General features: G+C 36.9%; 1 protein-coding gene across 7 annotated transcripts in view; it reads right to left on the bottom strand.

Moving 5' to 3' along the window:
* Nucleotides 1-26,059, bottom strand: part of DCAF6 (DDB1 and CUL4 associated factor 6) — a 141,021-nt gene that overhangs the window by 89,517 nt on the left and 25,445 nt on the right. For all 7 annotated transcript variants that reach the window (XM_069094718.1, XM_069094715.1, XM_069094719.1 and 4 more), the window contains exons 3-4: nt 16,784-16,969; nt 6,590-6,703 (exon numbers count right to left, since the gene is read on the bottom strand). In XM_069094718.1, coding sequence (XP_068950819.1) covers nt 6,590-6,700 — 111 coding nt within the window. In that variant the 5' untranslated portion in view covers nt 6,701-6,703; nt 16,784-16,969. The remainder of the gene's footprint in view (nt 1-6,589; nt 6,704-16,783; nt 16,970-26,059) is intronic.

The raw sequence follows: 26,059 nt of genomic DNA, 5'->3' as shown, positions 1-26,059 counted from the left end.
GAAAAAATTACTTATAACAACTGATAGAAATCCTTTAGAAAAAAAGTCTCCTCATACCAGCTGTTTACAAGAAAGTTATTGTTACTGGCATGGTTACTAAAACGCACTTATTGCATTCTTTAACCATGCGTGTATAGTTCTACAATCATTTAACAGACAGTGGTCTTGAAATATCTTGTCAATAATGCAAAAAACTGTAAGAAAAACATGTGGTCTAAACACCATGCTAACAATGAGGGTAGATGTATAACAATCTGCCCCGTAAAGAGATGCTCTTGATTGCCTCAGATGAAGCATAATGATCATTTTAAATAGTGCTTATAACATTTTAACTGTCCGCATATTAAAAGAAGATGCTGTACCATTCATTTAGCCTTTTTTCCTACTGTATTCTCTCCATCTGAAAAAATTCTTCCTAGTTCACAAAAGCACGCCTTTAGAAGAGTAGCATTACTCATTATTATTCAAATACCAACAAATAATAATATTATACTAAAGTTCAATATTAGTTCCTCAAGAGGGTGTCTCTGAAGCACATTCATCTAAATTATTGTCCATGTTTCACTGATTCCTTTGGTCTTTTTCTAACCTGGTGTATTCACATTTTCCTTGGAAAAATTAATTTCCTTAGTTATTCTGATGCCTTGTCCTCATGATATTTCTCACTAAACTCATTTGGCAATTATTTTTCATGATTTTTAACTCTCAATAACTGTTATTTCTAAAGTTTATACTTTATTTTTCCTCTCACTGTGCAACTAACTACACTTCACTTTTTCTGTGGAAAATAATCAAAAAATGACCAACAAATTACTGGGGCATACTGATCTATTCACCTTATGTTTCCTTAGTTTCTACTGGTCCTATATTTATTCAAATACAATCAGAATTGATCATAAGTTAAATAGCTATTTAAGTCTTTGCAGTATAACATTCTCAGAAACTTATTTAAAAAGAAATTAGGTGACAATTAAACACTCTTTCAATGAAATTCACCATAGATTATTTTTTGAAAGCTAGTACCTATGTTGCATTTAAAATATGATCCAATGTACAAAATCTGATTTACATATAACTTTTCTAGATTCACCTATTAATTGAAGTACATTAATTGCAATAGCAACATGGAAAGGTATCCCAGTAGTGCAAAGGGGACAATATTCTAGGAGTGGTAAGCCAACTGGGAGGCAGGAGAGAGATTTTTTTTTTAATTTACTTATTTTATTCTGAACTTAAGAAATAAAACAAATATTTCCATAACAAAGTAGGACAGAAAAGGAGGATTACACCTGAAATTGCCAAGATCCATTATATACAACTTGCTATTCCTTTCAAATACACAACAAAGCTGTCGTGTGACTTTCTTTTTATTTTCTGTTCCTTCCCCTCCCCCCACTTTGAGATGGATACAAATTTGTATATGTGTGTATATATATATGTGTGTGTACATATATATATATATATACACACATATATATACACAGGAACATATATCACACACATATCACTTCTTTCTGGATTCAAACAGCACCTTCCTATAGGATCTTTGAAGTTAATTTGGGTATTTATAATAAAATAACTTGGCTCTTCAAAGTGGTTCTTAAAACAATACTGCTGTTACTGTATACAGTGTTCTCTTAGTTCTACTCATTTAACTCTTCATTATTTCATGTAAGTTTCTCCAAGGTTTTCTAAAATCACTGAGCTCATAATTTCTTATTACAGAAGAGTAATATTCCATCATAAACACATACTACAATTTGTTTAGCCATTCCCCAACTGATTGGCATCCCTACAATTTACATTTCTTTGCCACCACAAAGAGAGTTACTATAAACATTTCAGAACATAGGTTCTTTTTCTTTTTCCCTATCATCTTGGGAAACACAACTAATACTGGTATTGCTGCATCAAAGGGTATATAGGCAGTTTATTAGTTCTTTGAGCATAATTCCAAATCTTTCTCCAAAATGGCTAGATCAGCTCACAGATCCACCAACAATGAATTAAGGTCTCAATTTTTTCACATACCCCTCAACATTTGTCACTTTTCCTTTCTATCATTTTAGCCAATCTGATAAGTGTAAAATGGTATCTCAAGGTTGTTTTAATTTGCATTTCTCTAATCAATAATGATTTAGATAATTTTTTCATATGACTACAAATTGTTTTGATCTCTTCATCAGAAAGCTGCCTGTTCATATCCTTTGGCCACTTATCAATTCAGGAATGATTCACTTTCTTATAGATTTGACAAAGTTCTTTATATATCAGAGATATGAGACCTTATCTGAGAAATTGTCTATAAATTTTTTTCCCCAGTTTTCTACTTTCCCTCTGATCTTGGCAACATTTGTTTTATTTATACAAAAACTTTTTAATTAAATGTAATCAAAATTACTCATTTTACATCTCACAATGTTCTCTATCTCTTGTTTGTTCATAAATCGTTGACCTTAAGTCTGATAGGCAATATGTCCCATGTTCTTCAAATTTTGTTGTAATAGCTTCCTTTGTATCTAGGTCATGTATCCATTATGACCTTATTATCTTGGTAAATGGTATATTGATGTATGACCAATTTCCACCAGACTGCTTTCCAGCTTTCCCAAAATTTTTTTACCAAATAATGAATTCTCAGCCCCCAAACTTAAGTCTTTACACTTGTCAAACACTAGGTTACTATATTCATTTGCTGCTGTAGATTGTATGTCTGCTCTATTCAACTAATCTACCTTTCTATTTCTTAGGCAGTACCAGAAAATTTTGATAATTATTGTTTTATAATATAGTTTAATATGTGGTACTACTAAACCTCCTTCCTTTACATTTTTTCCCATTAGTTCCTTTGATATTCTTGACCTTCAATTAACTTTTTAGTTGAGTCTTTAGGATTTTCCAAATATATTGTATCATCTGCAAAAGAGATAATTTTATCATCTCATTCCCTATTCTAATTGCTTCTGTCCTTTTCTTCTCTTATTGCTATTGATAGGATTTCCAATATAATACTGAATAATATTGATGACAGAGGGCATTCTTGTTTCACATCTGATCTGACTAGGAAGGCTTGCAGCTTATCCCCATTACAAATAATGCTTGCTGATGGTTTTAGGTAAATGCTTTTTACTGATTTAAGGAAAAGTCCATTTATGCCTATACTTTTAAGTGCTTTTGATAAAAATGAGTGTTATACTTTATCAAACACTTTTTATGTATCAATTGATATTATCATACTATTCTTGATACTTTTGTTATTGATATAATCAGTAACTTTTTCTTATTACTTATAACATTTTCTTATTAATCTGGGGGTTTTGAAACCTGTAGGTTTTCATCCTGGGATGTCTCTTAGGTAGTGATTGGTGAATTTTTTTCTATTTCTACTTTCCCCTTTTGTTCTAATACTTCAGGGCAATATTCTTTAATTATTTCTTTTTTTTTAACCTAAATTTTTTTTGTAGTTTTATTTATTTTTAGTTTTCAACATTCATTTCCACAAGATTTTTTTTTTTGATTGGGCAAGGCAGGGCAATTGGGGTTAAGTTACTTGCCCAAAGTCACACAGCTAGTAAGTTTTGAGTGTCTGAGGCCACATTTGAACTCAGGTCCTCCTGACTCCAGGGCCAGTGCTCTATTCACTGTGCCACCTAACTGCCCCAATAAGATTTTCAGTTATAATTTCCACCCCCATCTTTCCCCTACCCCCACCCCAAGACAGCGAGCCTACTGAATACCCTTTCCCCCAATCTGCTCTCTCTTATATCCTCCCTCTAACTTTCTAGTAGGGGAAGATGAATTTCTATATCCCAGTGCCTATATATCTCATTTCCCAGTAACATGTAAAAAAAAACCCAATATTTTTAACATTTGTTTTTAAAACTTTGATTTCCAGATTCTCTCCCTTCTTCCCTCCTCACCCACCCCCACTGAGAAGATAAGCGATTCACTATAAGTTGTACATATGTAGTTAAACAAAACATTTCCACAGTAGTTATATAGTGAAAGACTAACTATATTTCCCTCCATCCTACCCCACCCCCTAATTAATCTATTTTCTACTTTGACCCTGTCCCTTTTCAAAAATGTGTGCTTCTAACTACTCTCTCCCCCAGTCTGCCCTCCCTTCCATCATCCCCCCTCTTATCCCTTCCCCCTACTTTCCTGTAGGGTAAGATACTCAAATGAGTGTGTATGTCATTCCCTCCTTAAGTCAAATTCAATGAGAGTAAGGTTAACCCATTCCCTTTCACCTTCCTGCTCTTCCCCATCATCGTAACAGTTTTCTCTTGCCTCTTTTATATGAGATAATTTACCCTATGCTATCTCTCCCTTTCTCCTCTCATTATATTCCTCTCTCACCTCTTAATTTTATTTTTTAGATATCATCCCTTCCTATTCAACTGATCCTATGCCCTCTATGTATACATGTACACCCATATACATACACTCACATATGTATTTATACACCCATATATATTCTTTAATTATTTCTTATAAGTTTTATCAATGTTCTTGTTTTTGGGCATAGCTTTCAGGTAGTCCAATAATTTGTATTTTCTCTCTTCTTGATCTGTTCTCCACATCAGCTGTTTTTCTTATCTTCCATATTCTATTTTTTTCATTCTTTTGGTTTTGTTTTACTATTTCTTGGTATCATATAACATTACTCACTTCCCTTTACCCAATTCTAATTTTAAAGGAGTTGTTTTCTTCTTTAATATTCTGAATCTCTTCTTCCAGATGGTTGATTTTCTTTTCATAATTTTTTTTGGTTTTCTTGTTCTTATTTTTTTTCTAATTTTTCCTCAATCTCTCTTATTTGATTTTTGAAATCCTTTTTAAGTTTTTCCAAGAGAACTTTAAGTTCTTTTTGGGCATGTGACCATTTGACATAACTCTGGTGTAGGAAAGGCTTTTTTTACTTTAGTATTCTTCTCTGAAATGAATCCAGGTTCCCTCTATCCTCATAGTAACTGTCTATGACTGGGTTCTCTCTCTTTTGCTTACTTATCTTTTATTCTGTTTTTTATTTTCAGCAGATTTTTATTTCTAGTCCAGTGCTATGGAGGGTGCCTCTGGCCACAGGTCCCTCTTACTGTTATTTTTTGAGATTTATTCAGGGCCCAACCTTGGCACTCCTCTCCCCCTCTAAGTCATATCATAGCTAAGTCCCCCAGGCACATTATGCTGGAAATGCTCTTGCTCCCTGATAACCCTCCAGGGACTGAAACCTACAATTCTCCCCAATGGACTAGAACCAAAACCAGAAACTTAGCTCTCCTGTAAGTGCAACAGTCAACAGAGTCCCTGCCCCACTGCTTCTGTACTCTCTGGGAGTATGCTAGTGCTTTCTCACTTTTAGCCTCAGCCTAAGACCACATGGTGGCAGCACAGTTGGGTCTGGCATCCCTGGGTGGCAGAGAGTCCTTCAATCTTCCCCTGCTCATATGTCTGACCACATACAGTCTGTGAGTTTTCCTGTGGCTGAGGCTGGGGCTACCTCCCAACACAGCTGCCCCCAAGGCTTATTGTTTTAGCAGAGGGAGACAGCCTGGAGGTTTTGGCACTTCACTCATGCTAAAACCTCTGTACCTGGGGTCTTTCCTTGGATCTTCTCCAGTTATCCCATGAAGACCACCTCTCTGCCCCAATTCTTATTTATTTTTGCTGCTCTACATTCACATACAAATCTGGAAAGCTTGGAATTTTCTAACCTACTCTACCATATTCCCCAGGACAAAGGAGACTTTGCTTCAACTGAGGAGGTGGTAGTTGGGGGAACCTTCCCCACTATAATCCATAAAGCAGATAATTGAGAATTGACTATAAATTAGTTTTATGCTATAAATGACCAATCCTATTGGATTATAAAGCATCTTTAACAAAAAAAAAAATACTAAATAAAGCCCTCAAAGTAAGATTTCTTTTGTTATTTTGTCACACTTGCCAGAGGAAAGCTAATTAAAAATGACAGCCATTATCCCCCCCACAAATTAATGAATTTATTATACCAAATGAGAGAACCTAAACTACATTTTTAAAATGTGCTCCCCAAACTGACACATTTTAGTTTACTCTTATATCATAGACTAGATTTAGGTATAGGCTTCCTAATATATGTAGGAAAAGCAAGATAATGCTGTTTTCTGTCCTGATATTAAGAAATTCTTGTGTGGCACAACAGAGACAAGAGAACTAAAAGTATTGTCCTGAGCTGCCACCGATTATTAAATCATCTTGGTCTAGTCAATTAACTTCTCTGGGTCTCAATTTCCTCATCTGTAAAAAATGGAAGTGATATTGATAAGACATATATAATTTTAGAGACTTACCCTTCTGACAAGGGCAATACATTATTAGAAAAATTGATTCTTAAGTGTTTAAAACCACTGTATTATCTTGCTCATGCTTTGTCATCTCTAATTGTTGGATTTCAACTATGTCAGTGAACTGAACCAAGGAAAGAATAACAAGTAAAGAATGCTAATTTCCATAATTCTTTAAAACAGATGTAAATGCAATGTCTGTTAATTAATTTCAAAAATCTGTTATTTCTATAATATTTTCACTTAAATTTGATTCTTACATCTTTGCAATCTTCTTTTGTACAACTTGTCTTGATGCGGGTATCAAACCACCTAACAGTACCATCTTCACCACAAGAAAGGAAAGTATAGGGATCATTTGGTACTGTCATAATCTGAAATTTAAAAAGAACACACACATATTTATGCATAGTCACTTGTAACAGATTCCATTACCATACCTGTAGGAGGATTTACTGCTAAAATCATTACAGATGAATCTTTATCATATTCTATATCTTAAAAGAAGCTGATTCTTCCCAGATTACCCTTGAATACTATGGGAAGACTTTTTTCCTTGTTATTTTCTTTGCTACTAGGCATTTAATTAGATGTCCTTGCTTTATTTAAATTATTGAGTCTTCTTATTTTGTTTGATAAATGGGATTTTATGAGGCGTGACTTTGAAGACATGACAAAAAAGGATCTTGTAGTTGGGAAGACCTGTCAGAGCTCTGACTTGGGCTAGACTTCAAGGTAGTCATCCAAGATTTCTAGTGTCATAAGTGCCAAAAAGTACATCACCATCAGTTCAACATTAATTGAAATTTATAGAATGCTTTAAGATATGCAAAATCTCATTAACTACATAATCTTATCACAACTAAAGCTGATGTAAAAATTACGGATAAAAAAGTCTTTTCATCAGGTATGCTGAAGAAAATTGTAGTATCAAAGGAAGACTAACAATGGAAAAAGGCTGAACTGTTCAACTCCTACTTTGCTTCTCTTTTCTCTGTGAGAGAAAATTAACTTTGGATTGGAAAAGACAAAACAAAATTGGAGAGGAGGGAGGTGCTACCTCCCTATAAACAGAGATTCTAAGAGATGACAGAACTGAAGAAATACTGCAAGGACTTGAGAAGAGCAAATGTTGCCCCAGTTTTCATAAACAGGAAGAGAATGGCCAAGTGACCTTTATTTCAACCCCTGGAAAAATTTTAAAACATATTATTAAAAAGATAGTTAGAGAACACCTAGAAAATGAATCAGTGAATACAAAGAACCAGTCCAGCTTCATCAAGTACAGATTATGTGAGGAAAAATGAAAATAAATGGACAAAGAATCCTAGTGGGGACTTAAACGGAAGAACTGAAAATGTTTAATGTTACTTCAAGTATCAAAATGATTTAATTTAAATATGAATTCATATTTTAAATTATATAATTTAAATTAAATAATTTATAAATTTAAATTTATAATTTAAATATAAATAATTACTAAATAAGAGTTGTATTGCTATTGATATTAAGTTTCTAATAAGACATGCTCAAAAGATACAATTGTAAAGTGCTTGCCCTGTGCATGGCACATAGTAGCCATAATATAAATGTTTATTCTATTCCTTTCACAACAGATTAAATTCATTTCCTTTTTGCATAATTACTAGATAAGTAAATGAGGGATATTCTGTAGATCCAGTTTACCTAGATTTTAACCAAGCACTTGATAAAGTCCCACATTCTATTGTTTGTGGGGAAAATGGAGAGACAAGCTGGATGACAGTACAATTAGGTATATTAGGAATGGCTGAAAGAGTAGTGTGTCACCTTGGAAGGAGAGGTCCAGTGCAGGGACCCAGAGATGTGTGCATTAGCCCTGTGCTATTTAACATTTTTATCAGTGTCTTGGGATAAGGCATTGGCAGCATGCTTATTCAATTTGCAGATTTATAGGAGAATGAATGAATGAAGGTAGCATTTATTATGTATTTAATATATTTTGAGCACTTTACCAAGTGCTAGAATTACACAACCACAATCATCCCTATCTTCAAGGAACTTTTGTCATCACTCTGGAATAGCTAAAGAAGAGTACTTTGGTCTGCAAAATCACAGATATGATGAATGTCGTCACTGGAGAGTTTATAAACAGCAGCAATGATGGTATTTATTTTATTACATTTCTCAGAGTAAGGATACGTGGTATATGCAGGTGGTAGGGAAGATGGCAAGAAAGTAGACAGGAAGGAGAGTTAGAAGTATGATACAATGGTCTGAGTTAAATTAAAGTGGTCTGTGGTAGTTTGTAGTCACTGACTAGTCAACTGGGACTGCTTGACCCCAGGGCTGGAATTAAGCTTAATTGTATTGTCTCCCAGAATATGATCTCTGAATATTTGTAGGGTCTAGCAACAGGATAGGGACTCTCACTTTCATTTTTGCATCTCCAGTGCCTAGCACAAAGCCTGGTACATAGGAGGCACCTGATAAATGATGGTATTAAATGACACTAAGCTGGGAGGGATAGTTAATACACTATATAACAGAGTTAAGATCCAAACCCTGGGGCAAATCAAATAAGATTAAATTTAATAGGTATAAAGAGCTTTAAAAAAATCTTTTTCAGAAGTTCAAAATTGGGAAAGTTTTGTTAAACAGCAATTCACCTGAAGAAGTACTAGAAGTTTTAGTCAATTAAAAGCTCAATACTATTGAACAGTGTAATAATATGCCATCAGAGAAAGATGCATTTAAGCAAGGCATAATATCCAGGGATAGAATAACCAGGTAGACTTAGCCAAGAGAAAATATGACAGACTGTCTTTTGGAAGAGATACTGAAGTTGTTCTGCTAAGTCCAAGAGGACAGAACTTCGAATAATGGATAGAACTGGCAGACACAAATTTTGGCTTGCTCAAACAAATAACTTTTTTTTTTTAAAGCAACTGAGTTTAAGTAATCTGCCCAAGGTTACACAGCCAGTTTTGTGTGTGTGTGTGTGGGTGTTAAGTATCTGAGGCTGGAACTAATCCCAGGTCCTCCCGACTCTGGGGCCGGGGCTCTTACTCACTGTGCCACCTAGCCGCCCCCAAACAAATAACTTTCTAACAATGAGAGCTCTCCAAAAATGGTATAGCTGTCTCAAAAAGCAGTTGGTTCCCCTTCATTTGAGATCTTCAAGCCAAAGTTGGCTAGGTATGGGCTGGTTTAGATGGCATTCCAATTGTGGGACTATTTGACTGATTAAAGTAAGCTTGTTAACCCATTTTGAGTTGCTTTCCTTTAACAAAGCAGATCTAAGAACGTGTGTTGGCAGCCACCCTGGGGATGGTTGGGGTGCTTGCTGCTACAATGGCCTGTAACCAATTCATATTTTTCTTGGAAGCTTTTGATGCAGGAGTTTTGACTTTGTTGACTTCTTCTGGTTCTGTGTTTTGATCCTTTTTGTCCCAGTAAAGGATTCTATGGTCTGATTGTGTTTCCTCTACTTGCCCATCTTGCCAGCCAATTACAACTTTAGAGCTCTTTGCCATGGTAGACCTCTGCTTCCAGAGTAGAGGAAGCTTTGTCCCAAATTGCTGGGGTTTTCACAAATATGGTCAGAGGTCTGAGGAGGGCACCCTCTCTACAGCCACAAGAAGCTCTGGTACACTGGACACATACCCCAGGACCACCCCCCAATACAGTGACCCAGATCCAAGCAGGTCAAAGTGAAAGTGATCACCCTCTAAATGGTTGCTTGGTCCCCCTATGATCTGCAGGCCAGGAGCTCTGGAGGCAGCCATGTGGCAACGGCTGCAGCTGCTGCACCTCCTCTACCTCTCGCCCTGGGGGCAGGGACAGACTGCGCTCTTCTGTCATCCAGTTCCAACAGAGTTTGCCACTGACCTTTTACTTTCTCTTTGGTGTTTATGGGTTAAGAAGTCTGGAAACTACCACAGCTGCCAGTGATTCACTCTCCTAAAGTTTGCTCTGGCTGGTCTGGGGTTCTGGTCAGGGCCGGCACGGCTCATGCAGGACTGCTCTCAGCTCCCAGCTGAGAGTGTGATAGACCCTTTCTGCTGGCCTGCCAGGCTGCCTTCAGCAGGAGATTTGTTTCTCTCTGTAACTTTGTGGGTTCTGTAGCTCTAAAATTTGTTTAGAGTCAAATTTTACAAGTACTAGAGGTGGTTGGTGCAGGGGCTCACACAATTTCCTACTTCTACTCTGCCATCTTGGCTCCACCCCCCAGAATCTTTTTATTCTATAGAAAAATAAGTACTTTTATTTTCCCAGTTACTGAGAAGGCTCAATATGAAAAAGAGTTTGGGCAATTTCCAGGTTTAGGTCTTGAAAGGCTCTCTCTACCCTTAACACTTTGAAATTAACACCAAAAAATTTTGCACACACATACATGGTATGTGCGTGTGATGTACATATGTATATATACACACATACATATATACAGAACTCTAATAAAAGGTTAAGAGTTTGAAATTATCTGAACTCATAATTTTTGTAAATGTACAAGGAGTAATCAAAGAACTCAATTAGCTTTTTACATGAAAGGGAGGTTGGTCAATGGAGTTCATCAGATCAATCTGATAACTATAACTTTCCACCTATCCAGTATGGACATATCCATAAGATACCATAAGAGGACAAAACAACTTCTGATTGATTTGCAATGACTCAGATATAATTTAAAATGATTAGCTGCCTAAGACTCTTAAGTGGACCGACAAAATTCTTACTGAAGGTGTTACCTTCATGCCAGCCCATAAACGAAAGCTGGCAGACTAATCTTTCATTTTTCTTCTAGATTGCAACTGCTTGAAGGAGGAGTCTTTAGTTAATGTTGTTTGGGAGCAGAAGCACATGGCAGAGATATACACATGCTTGCCAATATACAAGAGCTGAGTTCCTGAGAGTGGATGTTACCATCAAAAGACACAGAAGCAGTTAAAGCAGTATCAGTTTTTGCAGAAGCACTTGACAAAAACGGGAATAGAAAGGGAACTCTTAGAGATAATCTAGTCTGATTCCTTCATTTAACAAATAAGAAAATGGAGGCTCATAGAGGTTAAGTGACTTGCCCAGGATCACACAAGCAGTAATCATTAGAAGTAGGATTTGAACCTAGACTCTTTCTAGGTACTCTTTCCTAGGTACATCAAAGATGTACAACTAGGTATAACTACAAGGGCTGAAAGGAGTGTTCGTGGACAATTTTCCCATATCCCAACCTCTTTGTAGAATAGGGGAATCTTCACTTTCAAGGTTATATTTTGATAGAGTTGAGCTTTCTGGTAAAGAAGTGATACTTTTGTGGGCAGCACTAACCCTAAGGATTGCCTCTTGAATAACTCCAAATTTGAGAATTTGGGGAGTTGGCTGCTTAAGAGAGAAGGGAAGTTCCTAAGGAACATACCTCTTGGAGAAGAAGGATCATCTCTATGGTCCCCTTAACTAATGCTTTCTCTAGTTCTATGCCTCATAGAAGCATAAACCATATTGTGTCTTCCCGTAACTAATGAAACATATTAACTAAGAGGCTTTAGATAGTCATAAAAAACTGACCATTAATTGCTAAACAGCCACTGATATCTCAAAAGCTGACATGGGGAAGCCAGCATAAATCAAGACCTTGCAATCTTCCTGCTATTGTTATAATTTACTCTCAAACTGTGGGTCTGATAATGAAGGGGGTATATATCCAGTAGCTCCAAAGTATACTTGCCTTCTCTGGGCAACTTCAAGTCTAGGAAAAACTTGGTAGGCCTGTGGAAGAAAGGTCAAAGAATTGCTCCAAAGGCAAGTCCAAGTTCAGTTCCTTTCTGAAGGGAGGTTACTGGCTACCATGAGTGCTTGTGAGGGCTTTTTTGTACTTTCTGTGTCTATTTATGGGATGTCCTCCACTTGATATGCACTTAGTACCTTCAGTTCTAATGGAAGGTGGAGATAGTAGTGCCCTCATTTCTAAAAGCCTACATATGAGCCTATTTGGAGTTTTTCCAGACTCTTGGTGAAAGCTTACAAGACAAAGGAGGGGGGAAATGACCTTTTCTGGTCAGTCCCTGAGAGCACACACATTCACAAAGTAAGCCCAGAGCTTGGAGGGGTAAGGGTAGGGAAGGAGGTCCTAAGCCCTTGGATACATACAAAAGCACTGAACACAGAGAGATACCTAGAATATAACAGCTATACAAAATGAAGTCCTACAAGATATGGCATGGCAAAATGATTTTCTGAAAGGCATTCCAAGTAGAATGGATGTGCTAGAGGAAGAGTGAGCAAGCCTGAGTCATCTTTTACTAACAATTTCTCCATCACAAACTCTTTTCTGGGATTTAAGGCCAAGGTCTGTGCCATTTTTTAATCTAATTATACCTAGCAATGGAAAGCAGCTAAGGGGCTTAATGGATAGAGTGCCAGTCCTACAGTTCAAATATGACCTCAGATACTTGCTAGCTGTGTGACCCTAGACAAGTCACTTAACCCTGTTTGCCTCAGTTTCCTCATCTATAAAATGAGCTGGAGAAGGAAATGGTGAACCACTCCAGTATCTCTGCCAAGAAAACCCCATGGACAGTATAATCCCTCGGGTCATGAAGAGTTGGACATGCCTGAATGAATGAACAACAACATACCTAGCACAACACATTGCATAGCAAGAAAGCATTTAATTTATATTTATTGTAACAACTAAAATCATCTAAGAGTTTTTATTTCTTGCTAGATTTTAAAATCAAGTGTAAAGAGTCTTGTTTCATGAAGAGGTTAGGTTTTGTTTCTTTTTCTTAAAGCAGGTACTCCCTGTTCGCAGTTCTTCCCTTTCTCCCCACCTCAGGGAACCTCAATGGTCCCCTGGGAGCTGAGTGCCAGATCTCTTCACAACTGGGGTCTGAGGTAACTAAGCAGTCATCCTAATCCTATTATAATATCCAGTCTAAAGAGAAGATGAAACTTTTAGGGTACAAATTTGGAGTGCACAAGGATGTGGGATGTATCTACTCCTAAGGTCATTGCGGCTTTCAACCTTTGTTTTTTTTTTTTTAAATCACTCATTTTATTTCTCCTCTTTTCGATTTATTCCCTTATCCATAGAGGTCAATGACAAATACATTTTTCCATGCTCCCCTAATTTGCTTAGGATAATCACCCTTTATGTTTAAATCATTTATTCATTTTGACCTTGTCTTGGTATATGGTGTTAGACATTGGTCTATGCCTAGTTTCTTCCAGGCTTCTTTCCTATTTTCCCAGTATTTTTGGTCAAATGGTGCATTCTTACCACAAAAGCTTAGATCTTTGGGTTGCTCTGGGCTTTTTGATAGGTAGTGGCTTTCCCTCTGGAATTTATGAATGAATATTTATTCTTAATATGTTCAAGCACTGCATTAAGATCTGAGGATACAGATAGAAAAGTAAGAGAGTCCCTGCTCTCAAGAAGCTCACATTGAAGTGGGGGAATTAACACACATGAAAGGTTTCAGCTGCAAGTTAGATGGAAGGGTCCTGTGCTCTAAGAGTACAGAAGCAAAGCAGTTGGTAATACCTCTTCTTTCATGTTCTTTCCACTGATAAAACCATGTCCATTTAGATGTTTAACTATTTGACAGTGCCAAGGACTTTGGTGACAAGAACTTTCTTGGTTTTCAGTAGCTTTGAATTGCAGCTGTTCTTGTAGCAACTATAAGAGGAGTTGCCAGGCTACATCTCTACAGAGATTGCTTTCCAGGATGATAACTGCAAGCACTGGGCTGGAAGGATAGATATTCCAAAAATTCTAGGCTTCAGGGTTTTGGGTTTTCTCCGTAGGGGTCTGAGGTGGTCAAGGGGTAGCAGTGGTTTGACTTGCTTTGCACATGCTGCTGCTTGTCTCTCAGGGTACCTTGCTGTGTCATCTAGATTGGGAGTGGCAGTTAGTTAGCAGTTGATGGGGGTGGCTGGCCCCTTCCCCAGATGACTACTATGGAGACTAAGATGGTGGTCTGGGGTTTTTGCTACTTTCAGGGTTCATGTACTTGCCTATTGGTGGCAATGGGTCAGCAGTTATTATTACAGTTGTTGGGAAGGTAGACCCTTTTCCTCAATGATTTCTGTCCCCATTGATGACTTTTGGAATTGGACTGAACAGGTCTGGTGGTTTAGAAGGCATTGCTTTTCCCAAGGTTCTCGGGTTCAGAGTCTTGGGATATCTCCTTTGAGGTCTGAGGGGAGGTGGTGATTGTGGTTTGACTTGCCTGGCACTTGTTTCCTTCTCTTTTTGAGAATGCTTTGTTGCTTTTAGCTAGGTCAGTTTGTCTGCAATACAAATATTTCAGTCAGTCAATTAAACATTTCTTTAGCACTCACTCTATGTCAGGCACTGTGATGAGTACTAGGGATACAAAATACAGTCCCAACCCTCAAGCTCACAATCTAATGATTAAATCTTAATATTTAAGCAGTCTGGATGACCATTTGTACAAATATAAAGGGGATTTTTCTCCATTTGGGGGTTAGCTAGGGAGTATATTAAATCTCTTCTAACTCTGAGGTAGATTAAATGATTCTTTAGGATGAGAGTACAGATGTAAGTAGCTGGACCAGATATTTTTCCCTGTCAGCCACTGATTCTAAATTATAAGGATTTGTTTTGTCTTAGTATTCTCAGTTTCTGACACAATGTGTTGCTCATAATAAGCCTTTAATAGATAAGTATTTAATGAAGGAAAAAGGAATACTAGGAGATGTGAGTTGTTACCTTGTAACATATGACATTCTTAATTAACTATTGTCTTCCTCTGGATACTCTCTCTTCTCTGGGTTTTCTTTTCTTTTCTTTTTAATTAATTTGTTTGTTTCCTTTAGTTTACAGGATTCAATTCCACAATTCCTTGAGTTTCACATTTTGTCCCCTTCCCTCCCCTCCATGGCGGCATATAGTCAACTATAGGATCTGTAAATACTTTCACATTATACATTAGTCAGGTTATAAAGAAGGATTGTATCAGCTGGAATGAAAAATGGTAAAGGGGACATAAAACCAAACAAGAGAAGGAAAAAGATCAGGTATTTTGCTTCCATCTGGATATCAACCTTTGTTTTACAAAATTATTTCATGTGAAGTCCTGTTTTCACAGACCCAGTTCAAATTATTAGGTGAGTATACCTAGATCTGTGTCTTCTTTCCTTTGCCACCTATTTCTTTTTGCATATACACATTTTCCATAAAGCAGTTAAGAAGCTGTGATTTTTTCCGAATCCCACTATAAATATAAAACTGCCTTCCTCCCTAACAATAATCATGAAATACAATTATCCTTTTGTTTGAACACAATATAAATACTCAATTACTTTAACTAGGATCCTGAATTTACTCTACCAATTATTGCTGTTGTTCAGTCATTTCAGTTGTGTTGGATGCTTCGTGACACCATTTGGGTTTTCTTGACAAAGATACTTGAGTGATTTGCCATTTTCTTCTCCAGTGGATTAAGGCAAACAAAGATTAAGTGACTTGCCCAGGATCACACAGTTAACAAGTGTCTGAAGCTGGATTTGATCTCAGATCTTCCTGATACCAGGCCTAGCACTCTAGCTGCTGAGCCAGCCAGCTGTTTCCTCATGTAATAATCCAATAATGATGAATATTAAAGAATCATGATTTCATAGCAAACTGATACACAAATGAAGGAATCCAGACAAGATAAAAAGCTACAACTTCCTATCTATGACAAGATAGGGGCGGCTAGGTGGCGCAGTGAATAAAGCACTGGCCCCGGAGTCAGGAGGACCCAAGTTCGGTTCTGGCTTCAGACACTTAATACCCACACACACAAGAAAAAACTAGCCATGTAACCTTGGGCAAGTTACTTAACCCCAATTGCCCTCCAAAAGTTAAAAAAAAAAAAAAGATAGACAACCTCTGTCTTCCTAGAGCTTAGAAGGTTATCCCTTACTAGGAGCATAGAAAGAATTATAGTTAACACAGGAAGGTCAAAATAATAGATATTAAATGCATTAGAGATGAAAATCAATCAATGCACATTTGTTAAGGGCATACTCTATGGCCAGGTACTATGCTAAGTTATGGAAAAGAAAGTATTATGTGAGGTTTGAGAAGAAAGAGGTCATTATCAACTAAGGGAAATGGGAAAGGAACAACAGGGATCAAATAAAGAGGGAGAAGGAAACATTCCAGGCTCAGGAAACAGTGAGTAAAGACAACAGTCAGCAAAGCCCATGGCAGGTCTGGGGAGAACAGAGGGCAGTCAGCTTTATTTGGGCATGGAGAATGCATGGAAAGAACTATTAAGCTTTTAATTGCCTAAACAAAAAACAATTATAAAATGTAACTTTTGGAAAATAATGCAAAACTGAGGAACAACCTAGAACAGCTGGTCAGTGTTTCTAATTGCTCAGACAATAATAAGCTTTCCATGCTTACTTTCTTCCCATTTTAGACTCAATCTGTACTTTCATATAACATTAACACATTACTGTACCTCGTAGGTAGTTCCATAATGGCACGTAAACTGGCATTGTCTGTTAGTCTCTGCATCTTGATCAACATTAGTATAAAAAATAACTCCATCTCCAGAACAGGATACAATCTGTTTGTCATTGGTGCAGGGTAAGAATTTTGCACTAAATATATTTGCTCTGTGTCCTGAGCGAATTGTTGTCAAGACCTAGAACACAAAAAGAAAGGCTGCCTGTAAATTCTTCCTAAAAATTTTTTATAGCTGTTCATATAATGATGGAGTTAAGATTAATATTCCCATGCCAAATTCACATTAATGTTTTAAATCTAAGATATTAGTTTTATTCTGATGACAACACAATAATTGCATAAAACCAGAGATGTTAAATAGATAAAATCTTCCCCCCACCCCCCGAACAGAAAACAGCCCCCAATCTGTTGCTAAATCTAGTTTCTTCCTTCACAACATCTTTCATATACTGCACATGCCCTTTTCTTACTCACCCAGTTGCCATCCTGGTGCAGGCTCGATCACCATACCTGGACTATGCCAACAGCTTTCTGGCTGGTTTCCCCTTCTCCAGCCCATCCTCCACTTAGCTGTCAGAGTGATTTTAGTAAAGCACAGTTCTTACTGTGTCACTCCTCTCCTCCACACAATACATTTCAGTGGCTCCCTATTACCTCCAAACCCTGTAGCTTTTAAAGACCTTCACAAGTTGGCCCCTTCCTACTTTTCCAATATTCTTACACTTTACTCCCCTCCACACACTCTATGATCTACTCCTCCATCTTTTCACTGGCTGTCCCCTGTGCCTGGAATATTTTTCCTGCTCACCTCTACCTCCTGGCTTCCTTCAAATCCCACCTGCAGGAGGACATAGTCCTCCATCTCACCTGCCTCAGACACTGACTTGCAGCGTGATCATGGGAAGGTTACTTATGCTCCCAGTCTTTGTTTCCTTATCTGACAAATGGGGATAATAATAAAACCTTCTCTGCAGGGTTGTTATGAGGATCAAAAGAGAATATGTGGAAAGTAACCCTTTCATTTATACTGTAAAGATCATGGACATCGTTTGTAATTGTTTGCATGCTGATTCTCATTAGAATATGAGTTCCTCAAGGTCAAGAAATGTGTCTGCCTTCCTTTGAATCCTAGGGCTTATCATATAGTAAGGGTTCAATATATGCTTGCTGACTGTCTTAAACTTGAGAGGTTAGCAACCTTTTAGAAGAGTAACATGACCTCATTCATTCACTCCCCAGGTCTTTGTCCCCTAACACAAGTACATTAAGAAACTACAAGAGTTTCTACAGCATGCCTGGCTTATATGATGGTATCCCTTTCTACCCCAGCTCCTAGGGGTTAAAGAGACACTCAAGGGGGATCGTCCAAATTCCCAGTCATAGGCCTTTCCTATAATTCTCTAACATGTCCAGAACTAGCACTATAACTTCACAAAGGTGTTTTCATCTTAAGACTAGTCTTTTACATGTAAATAATTTTTATGAAGTGCTTTATGGTTTACAAAGTACTTAAAAACATTAAAAAAAATTTTTTTTCTCTTGATAGAAGCAGTTATATGATACCATAGTGCATAGAGCAGTGGGCCCGGAATCAGGAAGACCCAAGTTCATATCTAGCCTCAGATATTAGCTGTGTGACCCCTAGACAAATCATTTAACCTTTGTTTGCCTCCGTTTTCTCGTCCATAAAATGGGAATAATACACCTACCTCACGGGGTTGTTTTGAGGATAAAATGAGAAAACACATACAAAGTACTTTGAAAACTCTTAAGTGACAAGGCTACTGCTGCTGAAAAAAAGGCTAAGAAAAGTTAGTGACTTGCCAAAATTGTACATCTAGTAGTTGTCTGAAACAAATTCAGGCCTTCCCGATTCTAGGTCCAGCGCTCTAGTCACTCTAACAGGCTCCTTCTATTCTGTAAAAAGTAATAATACTGTAAGTCACTTTCAGCTAGAACTTTGTTATTGCATTAGTGACTTTTAAGTATGACCAACTAAAATGGGATGGGACATAAGATGATGGCTTCAGTGGGAAAAGATCCTAAGGGAGGGAAGATGATGGGTAAAAACAGGAGGCCAGAAAGAGTGGCTCATAAAGGACTCAATTCAATGTAACAAGCATTTAGTAAATTCCTGATATATTCTGGACCCTGTGCTAGGCCCTGGGGACAACGAGAAAAATAAAACAATTTCTGGTCTCAAGGAGCTTTTTTGGGGGGAAGGCAGAAAACAGAATTAATCAACAAGAATTTTTTTTAAATCCTATTTTCCAGAGATGGCTAAACTTTGGAGATACAAAGAGAAAAGAAAGAGTCTGTCTTCAAGTAACACATATTTTATGTGGGGACCTAAGATGTGCCTATATAAGCATACACACATCTGGGTACATACAAATCATGTACAAAACTGTTAAGTTAACTTTGGGGGAAGAGGTAGCACTATTAGGAAACACCTTGTGTAGAATGTGGATCCCCAGATAACACCTGAAGAAAATCAGGGGTTCCATGAGGGAGTGGTAGGCAGGGAGTGAATTTCAGGCATGGGGAATAAGGCCAAAGCCTAACAATAGCAACAGTCAGTTGAACTGGACCCTGAGTACATAGGGAGAGTAATGTACAATAAGACTGGAAAGGCAGGCTGAGGGAGATTGAGAAGAGCTTAAATACTGACAGAGAAATATCTATGTGATCCTAGAGGCCAGTAAAGTTTACTGGATGGGGGGTTGGGAGGTGGCAGAAGAGGGATGAAATGCCCAGAAGTCACTTTTAGGAAAATCACATTAGTGGCTGTGTGCCTGAGACACAGTACATGCTTTATAAATGTTTTATCTATGTATCCACCTATCTAGAAGATTAATAATAAATGTTATGATGGTCAATACAACTATAATTTATGTAATGCTTTAAGATTTGCAAAGTGCTTTGTGACTGACCTCATTTCATCCTCACAACAACACTGTAAAGTAGGAGCTATTGAAGTGCCTAAAGCAGATTTGAATTCGAGTGTTCTTGACATCAAGAAGCTGCCCAATTGTGGTCAGAGATGATAAGGACCAAAACTAGGGCAGTGCCAATGTGAGTAGAGAGGAGACGGATGTAAGAGATGTGCAGATTTAACAAGGTACAATTGACTGAAGATGCCAGGCAAGGGACTAAACTAGAAGAGAACTACCAGTGAACTGGGTTAATAGAATCCTGGCTGTCCCTTAGAAAAGTTTGGAAGTCGGGTAATTTGGGGGCAAGGGGAAATAGTGAATTCTGTTTTGGATATACTGAGTTTGAGATGTCTAGGAGACATCTAATTCCAAGTAAACAATATGCAGGTGGTCCAGTGGGAATGGACAGAAGGGGATATATATATATATATATATATATATATATACATACATACACATAAGAGGTGTGAAAGCAGAAAGAAAAAGATGTTGCAACAGACTGAATATGGGGAACACATAGGGCGTTACCTCGTGTTACAGAAGAAAATATCACCCCACTTAAAACATCTCTGGTTGTTTTATGAAATCCAATGACTTTCACAATATCAGAATGAAGTAATTATCACAGCTGAGCTGACGAGTTTCAATTCCCAGCTATCACTAAACTATTCACTAAACCATCCCTCCTATGGCACATTTAGAAAGGATGATTCTTTTAGCATTTCTTTTCAATTGCCTGTTTATGCTATAACTCCAACTGCCATTGTCATGGCTATGAAAAGCTCATCATACTCCTGTATAAATTTTGTATAAACATAAACAGTTCTTTGATTTTGTTATTTTAAGAATAGGAGTCATTTGAATTTGAATAAGGATAAAGTTACAAAACTCTAAGGGGATAAAAGTTGTTTCTGGGCCTCAACTACTTATTGTAAGACTTGAATTATATAAGCTATTGGAATAAATGAGAGAAAATACATTTATTAAGTACTTACTATGTGAAAAGTACTGTGCTGCATGCCGGGGACACAAATACAAAATTAAGATATCTCATCTTATAGAGGAAACAACATATACTGTGCTTCATGGTTAAGAAGATAAATCTAACTCCCCAAATTATGTAACACATTTGAAAATCAAACATAAGTGGAGAAGAACAACAGGATGGAGGAAGCAGTACAGGATGGTTTCTCTCCACTACTGCTGCACAAAGACCTAAACACACCAGATTAAAGCCTGATCAGTAAGTCCCAGGAAAAACCGGTGTTTCTTTTTTGTAGCCCAGATCTGTCTAGAGAGATAGACGTCTATAGCCAAAAGGATGTGGGATGGAGGCTTCAGGACAGAGCCTGACCTGGTACTTGCTGTTGTGCTTTTTGTTCCAGCACTGAGGGGTTGGATGCCATGAAGGAAGCAGGAACAGGGGCCAAATGGCAACTCCATCACTTATACTCCAGAACTTGGTCTCCGATTCAAGGTGGACTCAGAAGGGAATCTACACCCATGGCGGGGGAGGGGAGAGCTATGATGAGGGAAAGGAACAGCTGTGGGACTGAAGCTGTGTACAGGACAAAGAATAGGAGCAAAAGATAGCAACAACTGTGTGGCTCTGAGTCCAGGAATGGAGTAGGGTCCAGATCCAATTTCCAGCCCAATATGAAGCCTCTAGTGTAATAACCCCAAGACAGGAAGCCTAGACCTCAAAGAGGAGTCTGCAATTCTATCATTCTGAACCTGGAGAGACTTCCAGCTCACTGGAAGAATGAGGATTAGATCCAGAAGCAATCTAATGAAGCTCCAACCAGAGGCAATCCCCATAACTGCGTGCCTCAGACCCAAAGTCAGGTCAGCAGCTTGAAAAACTCAAACTGCTCTAGGTGTACTAAAAGCTTGTAGGTCTCCAGCCCAGGGATAAGGGTACTGCAGATTGCCTGTTACTGTAAGCTCACAATGGTTTTTACATTAAAAAAAAAGTTTTGTATTTTAAAATGTAAAGTCTATTTTTAGTTAATTGTCATACAAACATAGGCAGCAAGCTGGATTTGATCCTCTGGCTATAGTTTGTTGATCCCAGACCTAGTCTAAATTACCCCTAATGCTCTTAAAGAATATAACACTTAAGACTTGTAAAAAAACATTAATAGGACTCATGAGAATACAAAATAGGATCAAGAACAGCTCAGCTATTCCATCAAGAAGTACACAGAGTCTGACCCTAAAACAAAGTTCAAAATTGGGAATTAAGGTTGGAAGAATAAGTAAACAATGAAAGAACCCAAACATTAAGGTGGGAGGGAATTATCTCATATTACCAGAGTATGGTGAGTAAAAAATTATGCAAATAAGGAGGAAGTGATGAGAGGAATATAAGACACTTTAGTTTCACTTTCATCTTAGTTGATTAAAGGAAAAAAATCATACACATATACCCACCACACATCTGGATAAAAAGATACACTTCACTCAACAGGGAAAGAGAAGGGAAATGGAGCGTTATGGTAGAAAGAATTAGTTATAAACAAAGCAAATTCTCACCACGAAGGGTGGTTCATGAAGAGAGACTTAAAAGGAAAGAAGGAAAAGGTAAGAACCTGTGATTCGGTTCTGGGTGATGGAAAGAGGGGCAGGAGAGCAGAGGTAAATTGAATCAAACCTAAAACACAAATGCTGCGAAGCTTCTCCATCACCAGTCTCTTCTTCTTTGTGAAGAGAGGTCAGGAAACCATGAGAGGAAGAAGTGTAAAAGAATAGGATGGAGGAAAATAAACAACAATCACAAATGTGAATGGGATGAATGAACCCATAAAATGAAAAAGGAGAGCAGAATATATTAGTAAGTAGAATCCAATGGTATGTAGTTTGTAAGAAATACACTTAAAACAAAGATTGACACAGAGTTAAAATAAGGAGCTGAGCCAAATCTATTATGTTTTAGCTAATTTTAAAAAAAAAATTAAAGAAAATTTAAAAATTAAAAGAAAAATTTTAAAAAAGAGGAGAGGTGGAAATTATTTCAGGCAAGGCAAGAGTAAATATAGACTTAATTAAAAGAGATAAACAAGGAAGCTATATTATGTTGAAAGGTACATAGACTGAGTTAACCTTAGTACTAAACATACATACAACAGAATGACATAGCTTTTAAATATTTAAAGAAATAGTTAAGTGAGAAATAGGGAAAAATAGATAGCAAAACTATAATATTGGGGGAACCAATGTACTCATTTCAGACCTAAACAAATCTTGACAAAAAAATAAACAAAAAAAGGAGTTATAGACTTAGATTGAACTATACTGGTAATCATTGAATAGAAAAAGGAATATATATGTTTGTAACAAGCCAAGCAGTACCTTGCTGCCTTTTTCAGCTATTCAAGTGCCTTTGAGCCTAGCCTTTGATTGTATCAAGAGTTTTTGTTGGAAACAATATACAATGTGTTGCCTTTAATAGGCCAAAGGGAGTTTGAAGACCTTCCCTGTCCTTACTAGGCCTAACATAATTACATGGAGCTCACAGTAGGAGGAGCTTGCCGAAAGAGAAGAACAGGAAGGGTGGAACAGGAAGGAGCAGAGCCAGAACAGAGAGAGAATGCTTGTGATTTCAGTGCTCTGTTGATCTGTGTTACTTTCTGAGATAGAGAATGTTTGTGATGTTAGCACTCTCTGTTGTTCTGTCAGACAAAAAGCCTTGTCTGTTGTTCTGTCAGATAGAAGCACCCTATCAGTTGTTATTAGCCAGAATTCCTGAAAGAGGACTTTACTGTTGATTTGTGTTTGATTTCTCAGACAGAAGCCTTATCTGTTGATTTGTGTTACTTTGTCAAAAAGAAAGTGAATTGAGATGATAGTGCAGGTAATGTGTGTAAATATTGTTGTAGCTCTGTTGAGCTTAATGTGTGTGAATACTTTTGTAGCTCTGTTCAGTTTTGTCTTCCTAGAAACGGCAACTTTGAAGGGCTTCAACTGGAGCAGTCCCTGGGAGCTGAGATATAGAACAAGAGTGGAGAGCTGTTTACCATGTGAATACAGGCAAGAGCTGGGAGCAGTCAGTTCATGGAGGAGAAATTGTGGAGTTTGGAAATCAGCCTCAAGTCAATATGAAAGAGGATTTTACTTGGGTACTCTGTATTGACTGATGAGATTGTGACTTACTGTGACCTAGGGATGGGTGGTACTTGTACTTTCTGCTACCCTTTAAGGATGATTGGAAGCCAGCCTGAGTCAAGATGAAAGAAGACTTTACATGGACACTCTGTACTGACAGATAAGATTGTGACTCACTGTGACCTAGGTAGGGGTGGGTAGTGTTTGTACTTTCTGCAACCCCTTAAGGATGATTGGCAGCATCTTGAGTCAAGATGAAAGAAGACCTTACTTGGATGCTCTGTACTGAGGAGACTGTGACTTACTGTGACCTAGGAGTGGATGTTTAAGACTATGTGGCCACCTTAGTAATAAACTGTTATGTTATATTGTTGTGAATGTTGTGCTTTAGTTTCTATGAATGTTATGCTTTAGTTTATTGCTGAATAAACAGAGAGTTCACTATACTATGCAATTAGATCCTTAAAGTAATTCACAGCAGCAGTCCTCTGGAGAGTTACTCATGATTGGCTTTACAATATTCCTCAGCTGTGCATCATACCTTTACAAAATCTGACCATGTATTTGGACATCGGACATTAAAAATCTCACAAATGAAGAAAATCCACAATATTAAACACATCTTTTACAGAAAACAATACAATAAAAATTTATATTCGGTAAAGGGCTACTTATTTAATTATTAAAATTAATAGAAGACTAAATAATTTAAGTCTAAAATGGGTGGTCGAAAACAAATCATAAAAACAACAAATAATTTCATTAAAGATAATGACAATAATGAGACAACATACCAAATATGGGATGCAGCCAAAGCAGTCCTTAGGGAAAATTTTAGAACAGATCAACAACTTGGGCATGCAATTTAAAAAACTAGAAAACAAACAAATTTTAAAACCCCGATTCAAAACCAGATAGAAATTCCAAAACTCAAAGAAGAGATTAACAAAACTGAAAGCATAAAAAAACCCCAACAATGAATTAATAAATAAAACTAGGAGTTGTAAAACATACAAATGATTAGTTACTTTGATTAAAAAGAAAAGGAAAACCAAATTAACAGTAACAAAAGTTAAAAAGGTAAATTCACAACAAATGAAAATAAATTATCAGAAACTATTTCATTCAATTTTATGCCAATAAAACTAATAACCTAAATGAGATACATACAAAAATGTAAAATGCCCAAATTGAACACCATAGAAGATTTAAATAACTCAGTGAAGAAGCCAAAGCAAAGGGGTGGGGGGGGAACCAACCCTGCTACCAGAAAGATTAAAGATGAATTCTATTTAAACATTCAAAAAACAATTATTCAAATATTATATAATTTATTTGGAAAAAAAAATTGGAAAAGGGGTCCTACCAAATTCCTTTTATGACAAAAATGTTCTTGATAACTAACCCAGAGGAGTTAAAGCTAACAAAGAAAACTCCTAATGAACCCTAATGCAAAAAATGCTAAATAAAATATCAGCAAAGAGACTACAGCAACAAATCACAAAGATTATATACTATGACCAGGTTGGATTTATATCAGGAATGCAGGGTTGGTTCAATAACTATTTGTGATTATAAAGTTGATTTTAATCCCTTTGACTTTTAATTCCTCTTTTACCCTCAAACAGTGGATAGGACTCAAATGTATACATAAAGTATTTCTCACTGATAAGGTAATATTTCTTCCTCAAATCTATCTGTTAAACTCTTGCAAAGCCGTATTTCAAGTCTTTTTTTTTTCTTACTGGCAAGAAAAAATTCTTTTATTTGGAAGCCAATAATGACTCTAGAATCAAATCTAAGCTATTAGAATATAGTCTTTAAATTAGAAATTGAGAAGTTTTTGCCTTGGGTAATGTGTTAGTGTGTTATAAAATATGCCACAAACTGAATAACTAAATATTTCCATTTGATCTCATCTAAGAAAAAGTTGAAATCTAGAGGAAACCATTTCCCCTATATTTTTGGTCTACTTCATTTTAAAATGAGGACTTTCTTCAGAAGCTCTTTTGGAAACAAATCAAAAAGACATGTAATAAGTCATTGATTTTGTTTACCATATTTTCGAATTCATACTTCTGCAAACTCCTTTTAATTTAGTGCAACTTTAATAATGCCAAGTTTTGGAAAATATAAAGTCCTTGTGTATACTCAGGTAAGGAGTTAGAAGTATCTATTAAAAATGCACAGTGTTGAGAATTAGTTCTCAGATAACTGAATAACATAAC

The sequence above is a fragment of the Petaurus breviceps genome, unplaced genomic scaffold, assembly GCF_028583685.1.
Source record: "Petaurus breviceps papuanus isolate PSGF00001 unplaced genomic scaffold, PetGlider_PUasm1.0 220, whole genome shotgun sequence".
NCBI classification, from domain to species: domain Eukaryota; kingdom Metazoa; phylum Chordata; class Mammalia; order Diprotodontia; family Petauridae; genus Petaurus; species Petaurus breviceps.
This window is presented reverse-complemented; position numbering and strand designations above follow the sequence as displayed.